Source organism: Carcharhinus amblyrhynchos, chromosome 23 (assembly GCF_965287045.1).
Source record: "Carcharhinus amblyrhynchos chromosome 23, sCarAmb.v2.hapA, whole genome shotgun sequence".
Taxonomy (NCBI): domain Eukaryota; kingdom Metazoa; phylum Chordata; class Chondrichthyes; order Carcharhiniformes; family Carcharhinidae; genus Carcharhinus; species Carcharhinus amblyrhynchos.
In genome coordinates this window covers 21,003,569-21,018,050 of record NC_137346.1, presented here as the reverse complement: position 1 = coordinate 21,018,050, position 14,482 = coordinate 21,003,569, and the positions used below count along the sequence as shown (strand labels likewise).

General features: G+C 42.4%; 1 protein-coding gene across 1 annotated transcript in view; it reads left to right on the top strand.

The window, feature by feature from the left end:
* Window positions 1-13,722, top strand: part of aatf (apoptosis antagonizing transcription factor) — a 102,568-nt gene extending 88,846 nt beyond the window's left edge. Inside the window, exon 12 of the mRNA XM_080210735.1 lies at window positions 12,910-13,722. Within this exon, the coding sequence (XP_080066861.1) occupies window positions 12,910-12,967 (58 nt within the window). The 3' untranslated portion in view covers window positions 12,968-13,722. The remainder of the gene's footprint in view (window positions 1-12,909) is intronic.
* The last annotated feature ends 760 nt before the right edge of the window (window positions 13,723-14,482 follow it).

Sequence of the window (14,482 nt, the reverse complement as noted above, 5' to 3'; positions counted from 1 at the left end):
ATGTAAGCCTTACTTGTGACTAATAAATAAACTTTACTTTTAACAAGCCTAATGTATTTTTATCAGACTTTTGTTAGTCCATACACACAACATTAACTGCATTGCCCAAGTCCACTCTGTCTGTTAACTCATCAAAGGACCTGAATCAAATTACTCAAACACGATTTTCCCTTAAATCTGGGCTGGCTTACCTTTATCAGTCTGCAATTTTCGTCCCCATCCTAGTTTTGATTCTAAAGGTTTTGCCACTGCTGATTTTAAGCTGATAGTTCTGGTCAGTAACTGCCAAGTTTATCCTTGTTTTGTTTCAATCATGCGTATAGAATTTGTAATCCTCTAGCACCACCCCTGTGCCTAAGGAAGACTGCAAGATTGCGGCCAGCATGTTTGCAATTCCTATCCTTCCCTCCAAAACCTATTATGTGTTTCATCTGTGCTGGGTGACTTATTTACTGTTAAGCATTGTCAGCTTCCCCAGTACCTTTTCATTTGTATTGCGTCCCGTTTCCCAGCAATCATCTAATTTATCTACCTCTACTAATCGATCTCCATTTTGGTCCCGAATCGGCCCCGCTGCTGTTTGAAAACTCTTTTACTGCGAGTACACCTGTATAATACCTTTTGTATTTCCTATTATGTTAATTGCCACAGGGCGGGGAGGGAATGAAAATCGACAAGGGTCTCTGCACTCAAATATTGCCCCATGTTGATGAATGAGTGTGTGCGCATTGGATCAAGCCTGTATTATCATCTCCCGGACGAGAGTCCGGGCATGTTTCATCTGGCATGTTTCATCGTCCGAGAGCCCACATGAAGAGAAGCCATTCTGGCAAGGTTCGGGGGCAGTGGGGCTTGAAGTACATGTAGGTGGCATAGTGGTTAGCACTGCTGCCTCACAGTGCCAGGGACCTGGGTTCAGTTCCAGCCTTGGGTCATTCTCTGTGTGGAGCTTGCACGTTCTCCCCATGTCTGCATGGGTTTCCTCTGGGTGGTCCGGTTTCCTCCCACAATCCAAAGATGTGGCACAGTGGTTAGCACTGCTGCCTCACAGCACCAGGGACCCAAGTTCGATTCCCGGCTTGGATCACTGTCTGTGTGGGTTCTCCCCATGTCTGTGTGGGTTTCCTCCAAGTGCTCCGGGTTTCCTCCAAGTGCTCCGGTTTTCCCCCTCAGTCCAAAAATGTGCAGGCTAGAGGGATTGGCCATGCTGAATTGACCCTAGTATCGGGGGATTTGCAGGATAAATACGTGGGGTTAGAGGGATGGGGCCTAGTGGAATTGTGGTCGGTACAGACTCGATGGGCTAAATGGCAGCCTCCTGTACTGTAGGAATTCTATGTGCGGGTTAGGTGGATTGGCCATGCTAAATTGCCTCTTAGTATCAGAGGAACTAGCGAGGGTAAATACGTGGGGTTACGGGGATAGGGCCTGAGTGGGTGCAGGTTCTTGGGCCAAAGGGCCTCCTTGTGCACTGTAGGGATTGTATGATTCTATAACCAGCCCCATGGCACTTGTTAACATCTTTGGGGCAGGAACATGGGAAGTGTGATTTGTAATAAAATTCCAATTCAGCCATCAGAATTTATAGAAACTATTGCAAATTTGTATTTTTTCCAACATTTTTGATGAAGGAAACCGATACTTTCTGAACCTTACATGGTTCTCATGGAGGAGATGTTGCTTGTAAAATGTTCAGCACTTCTCTTAAAGCTTGAAAGCAGGCAGCTCAGTATATCCACTAAAAAGCCCACTAAAGAACATTTTAATCCTTTATTCCGTACGTGGTAAAATATTGTCAGTTTTATGTTTTGCGGCGCTAAGTGCAAACATGCATCCATCTCAGTTAATGGAGAGCCCATTAAATACTGCCATCCAGTGGTCACGAGGTGCACTTTTGTGATTCCAGCAGCTCCTTGAATACTTTGTACATAAATAATTAGTTCCAGATTTTGGTTAAAAACTACAATAAACTGATGGAAAAAAGTTAATGCCTTCAAAACAATTTGATGGCATGTCCTGCAGAGATATAAATAAGAATTCTGTTAAATGATCTCTTAGCATTTGTGCAAAAGTGTGTATCTGTAAAAGTGGTTATGTGATGAGTAAGTATTTCTGTTCTGTGACTAGAAATGCCCAATGAGATTGTGAAAGGTGTTTGGAAATAATTTTGGTGCCAAATATTTCTTTCCCACTTTGTCATTGTATCTTTATTTCCATTTTTTTTCCCTCTCCACTCCAGCCTTTCGCCGTCTCCTGCAGTTGTAGACTAGGGTTCTGTTTCATGGATGCTGGCTCATCTTATTCTGGATTTCTCTAGGCCTGTGTCACTGTTACTGAGAGAACATAAGGACTGTTTGCTCCCAAATCCTTTCCAATGTTCTTTTGGCCAATCAGTAACAAATGTAAAGGACATTAAAACATCTGGAAGGGGTGTTGAGGGGGGGAAGGGCAGGGGAATGGCACTAAATCATGTTGCTCGTTTTGAGAGCCAATACAGACACGATAGTCTGAATGGCCTCCTCCTGTGCTAGTCCCATTGGAATGCCCAGGAATGGAATTCTCTCCTTATCCTCTCTTCCCTCAATTCCAATCTCTGCTCACCATTTCCCCACCTGACAAAAACCAAGTTGAGATGGCGGTTGAACCTGCATCCTTGCAGCTTTGCAATGGTTCATGTTAACATTTATTCCTCGCCACTGCACTGCCCCATATTAAGTTTTAGAACTCCTACAGGAAGCACCAAATCTCTCAATGCACTGGCGATAATATGCTGCTTAATATGAATCTGTATCAACCATGAAATACCTTACTACACTTACCTCTACTAATGATATTCCGAAAAAATGCTGTGAAGGGGAGGAAACCTGTTACAAATCACTGGCTCAAATCTACTTTTAATACGAAAAATCAAAGAATCATGGTTCATTTTGCATAGCCTTAAGGGAGCTGAAAGTATTAAAATGTACCCTTACCCTGGTGAATTTCAACAGTGACAAGGTTAAACTCACAGGATTGATGAGTTTCTGTTTCTGCATGGTGTACCTGGCAAAAAGAAACATTGCAGCTACGAAAAGAGGGAGAGAGGCAACCACAAATATTGTACGTAACCCCTGTCGATGTGCACTGTTTGTGGGATAAATTACTGTGTTGAACTGAAATCTCGTTAACTCACATTTCATATTTGTAATAGACATTGGCAGTTTTTATTTGTTATTTGTTTTTATAAAGGTGAACAGATTTGAACGAGCTTGGTGTTAGAAATTGCTTGTGTAATTCATGTCCCCTAAGTTTTCAGTTCTGCGGTCTGCTCCCGTCTTTTCATAGTGTCATCTTAAAGTGTGCCAGAGATTTACGAACAGTTATAGTTGTAAATTAATTTTATATGCTAAATACGGTCTTGTATAGTAATTGTCTAATTTATATGTAAATCACAAATCAATTGATGCTGGAAAACACAATAGTGCTAACAGCAAGGCTGTTAGTGGACCAGAAATTAATCCACCTCTGTAAGTTCTTTAAATTTGCCTGGGAGCAAGGGGAGGTGGGGGGGTGGTTACTGCATTGCTGGGGAAGTACATTATTTGTCGTCGTCCTCCTTCCCCTCCCCCAGTTGTTTAGTGTGTAACGTAAGATTTGAGATTCCATCCTAATGTTACTGAATGCCATAAAGTCATTGCCAATTAATTGTCCATTGCACGTGAATTGAACATGATGACCTGGTGATGTTTGGGGCAGGAGATCATTGATCCACCTAGGCTACCATGCTGTGCCCACCATCAATGTTCCTTACTGTGATTGCTAGAATCTACAACCCTGGATATGATGAATTCATCCAGCCCACTTTAAAACTCATCATGGTTAAGGAGATGGGTTGTAGACCGAGTTGTTTTGCATCTAGAGCGTGGACTTCAGTCCTGTTCTCAGGCTTTCATGGGTGTACCCAAGAATGTATGGAAAAATAAACACTTATTTTTTTCTTTAAAACAACGTGGAGAACGGACAGTCTTCGTTGCAACAAAACGGAGTTGAAGGGGGTCAGGAAACCTCCCTCATCTGCAGGTATGCTGGAAGTAACCTTCTTGTTTGGTCAGGATGTTAAAATGTGAGCAGCCTTTTTTGGGACATTCCTCTGAAGAGACATTAAAAAGATGCAACAGATCTCTTCTTAACAGCTACTAGTACCTAAATGTTTGCAAAAGCTGATGCATGATGGCTGCACAGACTTAGTAGCTGCAGAATGGAATGAAGGGGTCTGAAAAAAAAACACTTTATTGCAAGCTGCAAATTACTACGATTCAAACCCCATTGTGTGTCAGTGCTAATGTTCCTGGGGACCATTTGTTTGAGCAATGGGAACACCAGGCAAACATTATGGTCTCCTGACAGAAACCAGCTTATGGTAAGAAACATTTACTAACACACCTTGAGGGCAGAGTGAGTCATTCTGGGAGACAGATATTCAAAGGAGAGAGATCTCCCCCAGCAAAGGAAGAATGCTCCCTAGAAATTCACTAACTAGCAGAGAAGTGGGGGCTATCCTTTTATCTGCAGATTTGCAGAACCAAGTCATTTCTTTACTACAGTGTCTCAACTATAACTTTGAGTGAAACAAAGCCAGAAAACTACTTTGCAGGAAGTAAACCACTGAATTCATCGCCAGAAACATCCAACCTCTTCCTTTGAACCAAAAATAAACTATCAGGCCTGCAACATTTTCAGCTTCCACTTCAAAGACTTTGGACTCTGTAGGAACTTTAAGTGCATGCTATCTCTTATGCAATCATTTTTTCTTGCATGTGTGTCTTGTGTGAGTAGGTGCAGTTGTGATTACATTTGGGTTTTGGAAAATAAGCATTTATTTTTTTTTTACATATTCACCAGAAAATTTTACTTATGCCCATTCTTGGGAGCAACAGCACTCATGGGGTTTAAACATTTCTTCTTTAAAATGCATCTTGTTGCAGTTAGTTGAGAGATGGAAAAAGAAAAGGGGGAACCATCCTCCCATCTCTCCCCCCTCTGTGACATCCATCCAGACATCAGTGTTGGAAACCTCAGATATGGACAGTCTTAAATCCTGCCTATGATAAACCTGAAACCATTTCACAAAAGTACATTTGGAAAAAACTTTGATTTTTTTTAACATGCATCCTGACCAAGTGCTCTGTATTGCTAAGAAACCTAATAGTTGCAGTGCTGAATCGTCAACGAGGAAGCCTGAACTCGAATCCATGTCAGCTGATTATTCATGTTCAGCTCTCCCCAAGGAGACAAGTTCGCCCATCTGTGGAATCATTCAGATGAGGGAGGGAGAACTGGCCATGCAGTTATCTCCCCACAATACATCAATATGCCCTTGGCTTTATCAGGCAAATGTACCATTGACTATATCTGTGGAGGTGACTATCAGGATGATTCACTCAGACAGAAAATGTAGCTTAAAGAGGAACTGCCTACCTACTTCTATTGCTGTAAATTGGAGTCACAATCCTTCCTCAAACTCTTGAGATATCTACCAAGAAATGTGACTGGTTTTTTTGTCCATGTTATCTAGGCTGCTGTAAGGTATTTCGATCTTCTCTACCTGCAAAGAGAAAGATGCTTCTTTGCTAAACACCAGTTAACAGTATACATTTGGTGCAGAGTTTATGCTCTCTTTTCACTAAGATTCAAAAACAGTGCCTACATCATTTACCGAGTGAAACTTCCCGAGTTCCAGTTTCTGCAGAGTGCTTCCTACATGTCAGAGTGATTAGTTCTGAAAGTTGTGACGGTCATGTCATGTCTGCGAGGATATTGTATTCCTAACTTTCAAGATACAGACAATGTGTACTTCTGAAAATTGGTCAAAGTGCTGTCCAAGGTGGCTGCCGAAAGTCAGATGACCTGTGATTTTTGGACAGTGAAATAACTCATGCCTGAACATGCTTCCAGAAGGTTCTTAAATTGTGAATGACAGTGGGTGGAATGCTCTTCCTTGAATAGACATTCACAATGTGAAAACAACTTGTGAGCTGCCAGGATATTTACCAAAACTCAAAATCAATACCTGACCCGGCGCAGCGTCTGCAAACTCGATACTTAACAAAGAAGAGCGCAGAGAAACCAATTCATCGCAAGCAGATGGGAAAAGCCACCATTAAAACATCATTGCCTAGCAGTGGCTTCTGCCCTCCAATCAGTTATGTGGACAGAGAAGCTATCTATCATGGGGTGATCATATGATTGAAACCAACTTCAGATCATGAGTTCTTTTACTCCCAGTGGCAGAGAGGAACAGATCAGCCTGCGAGCTAACAGGGCAAGAGGGACTATCCTCCAGTTGGAAGAACAAAACTCTGCCTAACAACCAGTCAACCCCGGCAGTGAAACTGAGTGCCTAATTTATTTGCACCTGTAAAGCCTTGCCTCTATAAAATTTTCCACAACCTTGTCAGGAAACCCAGAGGCTTCCAACTTCCATTCGTCTAAAGAACCACAAAGGGCGGCATGGTGGCACAGTGGTTAGCACTGCTGCCTCACAGCGCCAGGGACCCTGGTTCGATTCCATTCGGGTGACTGTGTGGAGTCTGCACGTTCTGCCTTTGTCTGTGTGCGTTTCCTCCAGGTGCTCCAGTTTCCTCCCACAGTCCAAAGATGTGCAGATTAGGTGGATTGGCCATGATAAACTGCCCCTTAGTGTTAGGAGGACTAGCTAGGGTAAATGCGTGGGATTATGGGAATAGGGCTTGGGTGAGATTGTGGTCATTGCAGACTCGATGGGCCAAAGGGCCGCCTTATGCACTGTAGGGATTCTATGGTTCTCCATCCAGACCTGGACATGTGCATTTTTAAAGGATTGAAACTTGGACATGTGATTTACTTCTTGCTAAGAGCCTAAACGTGCACTTTGGCTCTAGAACCCATCTTTGATTGTGTGTATGTCTGTATGCATGCTGGACTGTGTGTGTTGCTGCATTTACATTTCGGGGCATTGAGTGAATAAGCATTCTCCTTTCTACTGATTTTAATTCACCCGAAAAGCTGCTTTCAGTTTATTATTGTAAATCACAAGATTTAAAACACATCGTGTTGCAGACAAGAAAAGAGGTGAGGAAAAAGGGGAAAAGTTATCCTGCCATCTCCCTTCTTGTTCGTAGCATGTGATGCTAAGTAACTAATGGAATGTGTTCTAATTTCACAATGTTTTGACCTGTCATTGATAAGTAAGGAGAGCTAGGTCAGAAATGTCAAAAATCTTTCAACTTAGCAGGCCTTTGAGCAAGAGGACCAATCTTTAAGTCATCTACCTGCAGTGTGCTTAAGCCCATTTTCCATCAATTTAAAGCATTCTAAACAGAGTCACCTGTTATCCAAGTTGATGCTCCCAGCCTTGAGTGCATTGTGCCATTTTCTGTTAGAGCTCGACACTTCAATATACTATAGCTAACGTTGGAGTAAATAAAATTAAAGTGAAGGAGATCACAGCTTTTTTTAAAAATATATTAGTCACAAGTAGGCTTACATTAACACTGCAGTGAAGTTACTGTGAAATTTCTCTAATCCCCACAGTTCAGCATCTCTTTGGGTCAATGCACCTAACCAGCACGTTTTTCAGACTGTAGGAGGAAACCAGAGCACCCAGCGGAAACTCTCACAGACACGGGGAGATTCCACACATACAGTGACCTAAGCCGGGAATCGAACCTGGGTCCCTGGCTGGCACTGTGAGGCAGCAGTGCTAACCACAGTGCTACTGTGCATTTCCTATTTTTTGGTTATGTCAGGACATAAACTGTCATCAAAACTGCTTTCCCCCAAGTTTTCTTCTTGCTGTGTAGACCTTACGGACAGATCTTTGATTTTAAACAGCAACTTTCATACCATTGAGGTACCCGAGTATACTTTATATCAAATCAAATATTAATTTTTCTGAAGTGTAATCATTTTTATCCTTGCAAACACAATAACCAGTATTGCATGCAGCAAATGTGATGAATAATGTTGCTAGTGCTGACTGAAGAGAGGGTTGTTGACCAAGACTTTGCTTACCTAGACTAATTTAAAATCTCATCCAAAAGACAGCCCTCTGATAATGCCGAACTCCCTCAATTCTGCCCTCAGATCTCAACCCAGATCATATGTTCCAGTCTTGAGCCGGGATTCTCCCAAAGAAATTCAAAGTGCCGAATTTGTGTAAAAACTGGGGTAACTCCCACTAGTCTTTTTTAGCAGGATTTTTCAAATGAATCTCCCACACTCTGAGCAGTGCAGAGTGCTCGAGCATGAATTGGAGCCTGGAGAGGCCAGCAGTATAGTGCTGAGTGAGCTACTGTGTGTGTCCCTTGGCACTGCCTAATGCTGGCCCAGTGCGCCCCCCCCCCCCCCCCCCCCCCCCCCCCCCCCCCTCATTCCAGCGGGATCTAGCCGCCAGCTCCTCATTAGTAGGGACCTGTTGTAAACCCCTCTGGAGTGAAACGCTCCTGGCTGGGGTGAAGGCTGGCCAGCCCAGAGACTTCAGTCCTGGGCCCGCTAATGGGATTAAAATCTCAATTTAAATATTTAAAGCAGCTATGCACCGATTTCAGGAAGGGAGCTGGCCGTCTGAGATGCACAGAGCCCATGGTGCCCAGAGAGGAGCCTGTTAAACGACCTCCATTTATGTTACCGAAAACAGTGCGCTGCTTTAGCAACACAGTGGTTGGGAGTACCCCCACCCTCCCCCGCACCACCTGGAGTAGGACTTGCACCCACAGTGGCATAATGGCATAGTGGTTAGTACTGCTGCCTCACAGCGCCAAGGATGCAGCTTCGATTCCTGGTTTGGGTCACTGTTTGTGTGGAGTCTGCACATTCTCCCCATGTCTGCATGGGCTTCCTCCAGGTTTCCCCCCACAGTCCCAAAGACGTGTTGTATAGACGCATTGGCCATGCTAAATTCTCCCTCTGAACTGGCGCCAGAGTTTGGCAACTAGGGAGTTTTCACAGTAACTTCATTGCAGTGTTAATGTAAGCCTACTTGTGACTAATATATTTTTTAAAAACCTGTGATCTCCTCACTTGGACGAGAGTGCAACTAATTGAGCTAAGCTGACATTAAAGGTTGACAAATGCCTACTGCACAAATATAATCTGTGTATGTAGTTCTTAATTTCATGTGGATTTCCTACAATTCTTCTGCTTATCCAGACATAGAAATCAAATAATATTCAATCAACTTTTATGTAGCAAGTCACTGATCAGCCTGACCTTTATAAACTCAATTCCAAACTTTGTGCAGTAGGCCTTTGTTGCCCTTTGGCTCAGTTATATGCACTCACAAATGAGTCCCGAGGACGCAGACATAAGCCCTTCCTCCAGGCTTTGCTAGTGTGTGACCCTGAAAATGGAAATCACATCTTCAGCCTTTTATTAAATTCATGGGATGTAGGCATTATTGGCTGGGGCAGCAATTATTGCCCATTCCTGAATGCCCTTGAACCGAGTGGCTTGCTAAGGCATTTCAAAGGGCATTTAAGACTCAACCATATTGCTGTGGGTCTGGAGTCACACATAGGCCAGTGCGGGTAAGGGCAGCCGATTTCCTTCCCTAAAGGGACCATTAGGGCGGCATGGTAGTACAGTGGTTAGCACTGCTGCTTCACAGCTTCAGGGACTTGGGTTCGATTCCTGGTTTGGGTCACTGTCTGTGTGGATTTTGCACATTCTCCTTGTGTCTGTGTACGTTTTCTCTGGGTGCTCCGGTTTCCTCCTGCAGTCCAAAGGTGTGCAGGTTAGGTCAATTGGCCATGCTAAAAATTGCCCCTTAGAGCCCTGAGATGCATAAGTTAGAGGGTAAATATATTGGGATAAGGGGGTAGGGCCTGGGTGGGATTGTGGTCAGTACAGACTCGATGGGCCAAATGGCCTCTTTCTGCACTGTAGGTTTCTCTGTTCTCTGATTAGTGAACCAGGTGGGTTTTTACAACAATCGACAATGGTTTCATGATCACCATTAGACTTTTAATTCCAGTTTTTGTTTAAAATTCAAGTGTTACCATCTGCCATGGTGGTATCAATCCCCAGTCCGTGGAGATTATCCAGGGTCTCTGGATTACTAGTCCAGCAACAAAACCAGTATATCACAGCAAATTCGAGCATAGGATCAAGTACTGGCTGAGGTGTAATGTCTGTTCTTGTCACCTTGAATCTTGAATGTCTCTTTTGTGGGGACCAAGAATTGGATTCAGTTTGAATTTGATTTTTTTATTTGGAGCAAGCTAGGATTAGGGGCTTGTCCCATCCACGCTGCGCGTTGGCTTTGTAACTCAGAGAGGAATAAATATTTTTTAAACCATATCTTAGAGCTTTGAACACCTCAACAAGCTTTTATTTAAATTGCCACCACTCCATTCAGAGCGATCTTGCTTACAGTAATGAGTCTCATTTTTCAATGTTTATTATGGACCAACCTAATGCAAGAAAAGGATAGTTGATTCTAAATTATCACGAGTAAAACACACCAGGTTAAAAGAGAATGGCATACCCAGTTGCCACCTTTTAGAAATCTGGTGCATTTATTTTAAGGTTGCTAGCATTTTTGTTAAGGTGCCATCAAACACAATATACATGTGGATCAGCCAAGACAGTAATTGATGAAAATTCCAAAGGGTGAGTGAATGCAAGAAGGCAACCCAATTAAATTGGGAGGGCCTCCAATTTTTGTTTACAGGGTGTTGTAAGTTTTGTGCAATCATTTCCATCCCACCTACTGCTTGTGGCACATGCATCTGACCCTCACTGCCAAGGTGGCGTGCGTCCAGTATTGAGCACTCAGATGGTTCAACAATTTGGCTGCAAAGATTTGATTTCAATTGTATGTTGAGATAGATGGTCTCAACCAAAGCAGTGGTAAGACTGCTACAATTGGGTCTCATTTGAAATAAAGCATCGTCAGGGTTACTGCTACTTGGCACTATCTCAGTTGCGGTTGTTGAGTAGAGGCAGCATCGTACTCAGCCCTTCTGTAGTCAAATATTTGCAGACACTTGTTCAAGCCATACATGCGAGTAACGAATGTTTGTGCAAAGTACCCGGAGGCAGCCAGTGTTCCTGGCTCCCCCCCATAAGAAATCAATCTAAAGAGTGAAAGGACATTGAAACAAAATGGTTGGTGAGCTTTATCAATTATGTAAAAAGGGAGATTGAAATATTTGCCAGGTGCTACTAAACTACCCTCAACAGGACATCTCACCCCAATTTCTGACTAACTACTGTCCACCACTGTAAAGCAATCTTGAAGCTATCACACGGAGGGTATGAAGGTTTGCCTCAAGCATAGTCTTAACCCGATCCAGTGACAACAAAATGGGGTAATGATTTGTTTCAATGGTAGTAGGCAATGATTTTAAATTATTTGTGGGTTTTCATTGAAAGCTGCTTGTGGCTGATTCCATGAATCTTTCTTCTGCTATTTCTTTCTGTCAGAAACAGAATGTTGTATCAGAACAAGCAATCCAGGATTAGATCACAAAGGAAGGACTCAGCAGACTAAGCTGTTGAATGGCTGCAAGTGATTGGAATCGTATGTCAGGGTTGCTTCCATTGTCTTTGAAGCATTATTATTTCAGCCCAAAATATCCAGAACTTTTATTGCCTGTTTGATTGAAAGCCTCAGATCTTTTCAGTGCCTGTGATTTTTGTCTGTTCTATTAAAATATTCCATCTATTTTCCCCAGTTGAAGGACCTGGCTAAAAGGGACATGCCTCCAACAAATACATGATTGCTTCAGAACATGATAGCCAGTCAGGGTGCACCTTTAGAATATTTGTTATTTAATTTGACAAGGTTCTTGGCAAAGTCGGTGTGGTGGCTTTGCCTTTAGAAAAAATTGAAAAGAAGTAGCATCAATAATGAATAGCTTTGCAAAAATGAGATTTCATTTTTTAAAAAAATTTTTCATGTTTCTGGTGTTCAGATTCCACGCTGTGGACATGCTGCAGTAGCTATGGCTTTCCAACCTAGAAGAGTGAACCGTTGCTCAAGACAGCTGCAGACTTTTACACTTTTTGCGTTAGGCTAGAAAAATGTTTTTGAGATATTTTGAGGACTGTTTAAATGCCAGATTTTTCTTCTACTTTATTAGGACTATTTATTGGAAAATATCCTGTAGGTTTATGGGGAAGGAATGATACTTGAGCATGGAATGTGTGTTCAACGCCATGCTTTATTATTACAGTTGCAACTACAATGTTAAGGCTTTTTTTGTGTGCGTGAAGAATTTGACTTTACTTTGGTCTGTTGCAGAACAAAGGCAATTAATGTCAGTTACTGACAGGAGATTATTTTTCCCTTATTACTATCCCCATGAGGAGTAATCTGGTTTGTTCTGTTGAATATTGTAGAGGAAAGTTGACCCTAATTAAAATTGTGTGTCTGCTTGAAGCCCATTTAGTGATTGTGTTGGTTTTTTGTTTGTGTCCAGCTGTGCCACACGAGTGGTGCCAGAAATTGCAAGCAGAACTTGGGCAAGTGTGTGCTAATGTCTGCCTCTCCTATGGCAATGCCTTGTGTTGCAGGCGCAAATTTACAACTTGGACTGACTATCTCTGACATTTTGAGCCTGATGCAAGTAAGGGAAAAACGTCTGCAAATTGAATATTTTGCTTGTAACAAATATGTTGTTTCTACCAATTTGTCTATATTGATTCCTGCCCTGCTCCATGAACCCAACTGGAGCCACAGACAGGTGACCTGTTCTTGAGTTTCCGCTAACGTTTTCTTAGAGTCGATGGGTAGCTGAATCAGTAGTACTTGAGTTTACTTGGCTTGTCTAACTTTTAAGCAAGCCTTTCTTGAATTGAGAGAGAGACCATTGTAGGCTAACCAGTGGTAGAGGTGCACTGTTTCAACTTCGGTTACTCTCAATGTTTTATTTTCCTCCCATTTAGGACAGAGCTGTACAGATCTCTCTTTGGAACAATCAAGCAAGTTGAGGATGAGCAGTGATCATTGTCACCGGATCTTTGGATATTGTCTGTAATTACACCAGGAAAAAATGACCCATTTTCTTCAAGGCAGGATTACACCTACTTCCCATTCAAATTCTGTTCTGGCTGTAAAGATTTGTATAAATATCTGGAAGAGTTGATGTCCTCAATGCCCCCACCCTGTAACTTGGACATTTTTATTATTTTTTTCTTTTTGAGGATAAAGGGGCATTGGAGCACAGGTTACAGCAGTTAGAAAACATATTTGCCCAGCCTTCTGTGTACTAGAAGGAAAGAAAACAGTATTTCCCCCCCCAAAACTCAGATTAACCAGGTCTTTCTGTTTCCCAATGGAAATCAAATTGCCATTATAACATATTTATTCCTTCTTTGTTTAAAAAATTGAAATGTTTATTGTGAGAGCAGCAGAGCTGACTTTTTATACAAGTTATTGATATCCTCACACTCGTAACATGTTTTCTACGAATACACTTGTAAAGCTAATGACGCTTCTCAAAACTTGGAGCACAGGCTACAAGGTGAGTGAGATGTACCAGGGAGTGATTAACTGACTACTTCAATCTTGTGTTATGTTTGCAAAGTCTCTCCCTTGCATCTTAAAGTATGGAATGATTGAAAGTGCATTGCTGTTAAGGGAAGATGCTGGGAATAAAGTGAACTTGGCACAAGCTGACTGAATGGAGCCTTGTTGCAGAAGCTATATTGAAATGGTTGAAATAAACGCTGTGTTGCTCCACGCTAATTTTTCTAGCAGACTGCAAGGTTTGCTTTGGAGGTAAAAGAGCGCCTTTCACCTGCACAGAAATTTAATATTTTATCACCTGCAGAAATATTTGAGATACCAGCCGGGATGAAGCTACAAGAAAACCCACAACCATGCAAAGCAGCAGAAGCAGCTTGCTGTACACCAGTGGTTTCAGTAACACAACACACTTCAATGAGACAAACAATTCCACGGCACACCAACTTTCTTTCAGTTGAATCAATTCCTCATAAATGTCACATTTATTTACATTTACTGTGGTTGCAGAGGTTTTCAACATTGAATTGAAATTCAGTGGATCAGAGCAAAACATGAAGTTGAGTAAATAGTGACTTGCCAGGTTAGTGGCAAACCTGGGGCTACCAGTGTGCGCAGAGCCTTTTGATCTGGGGAGGAATTGAAGAGAAGGGGTTACCTGTGAATCTTGCTCACTGACGACTACTCCATCCTGTTGCCTTTTAAGCACAGTAAGAAGTTCCACCATGCCAGGTTAAAGTCTAACAGGTTTATTTGGAATCACAAGCTTTTGGAGCACTGCTCCTTCATTAGGTGAATCCATGGGATTGAGCATGGTGCAGACATCAGCTGAGCACTCTTACTACGAGAGTCACTCAAACACCAGTAATATTATTGAATGGAGACGATACAACGCTTTTTTAAGCATGCCAATGTTGAAAATGTAGCTCGCGGAGGGCACACTTAACCTGGCTCCATAATTTGCTCTGTTTAACACAGTCACTAACCCAGAGG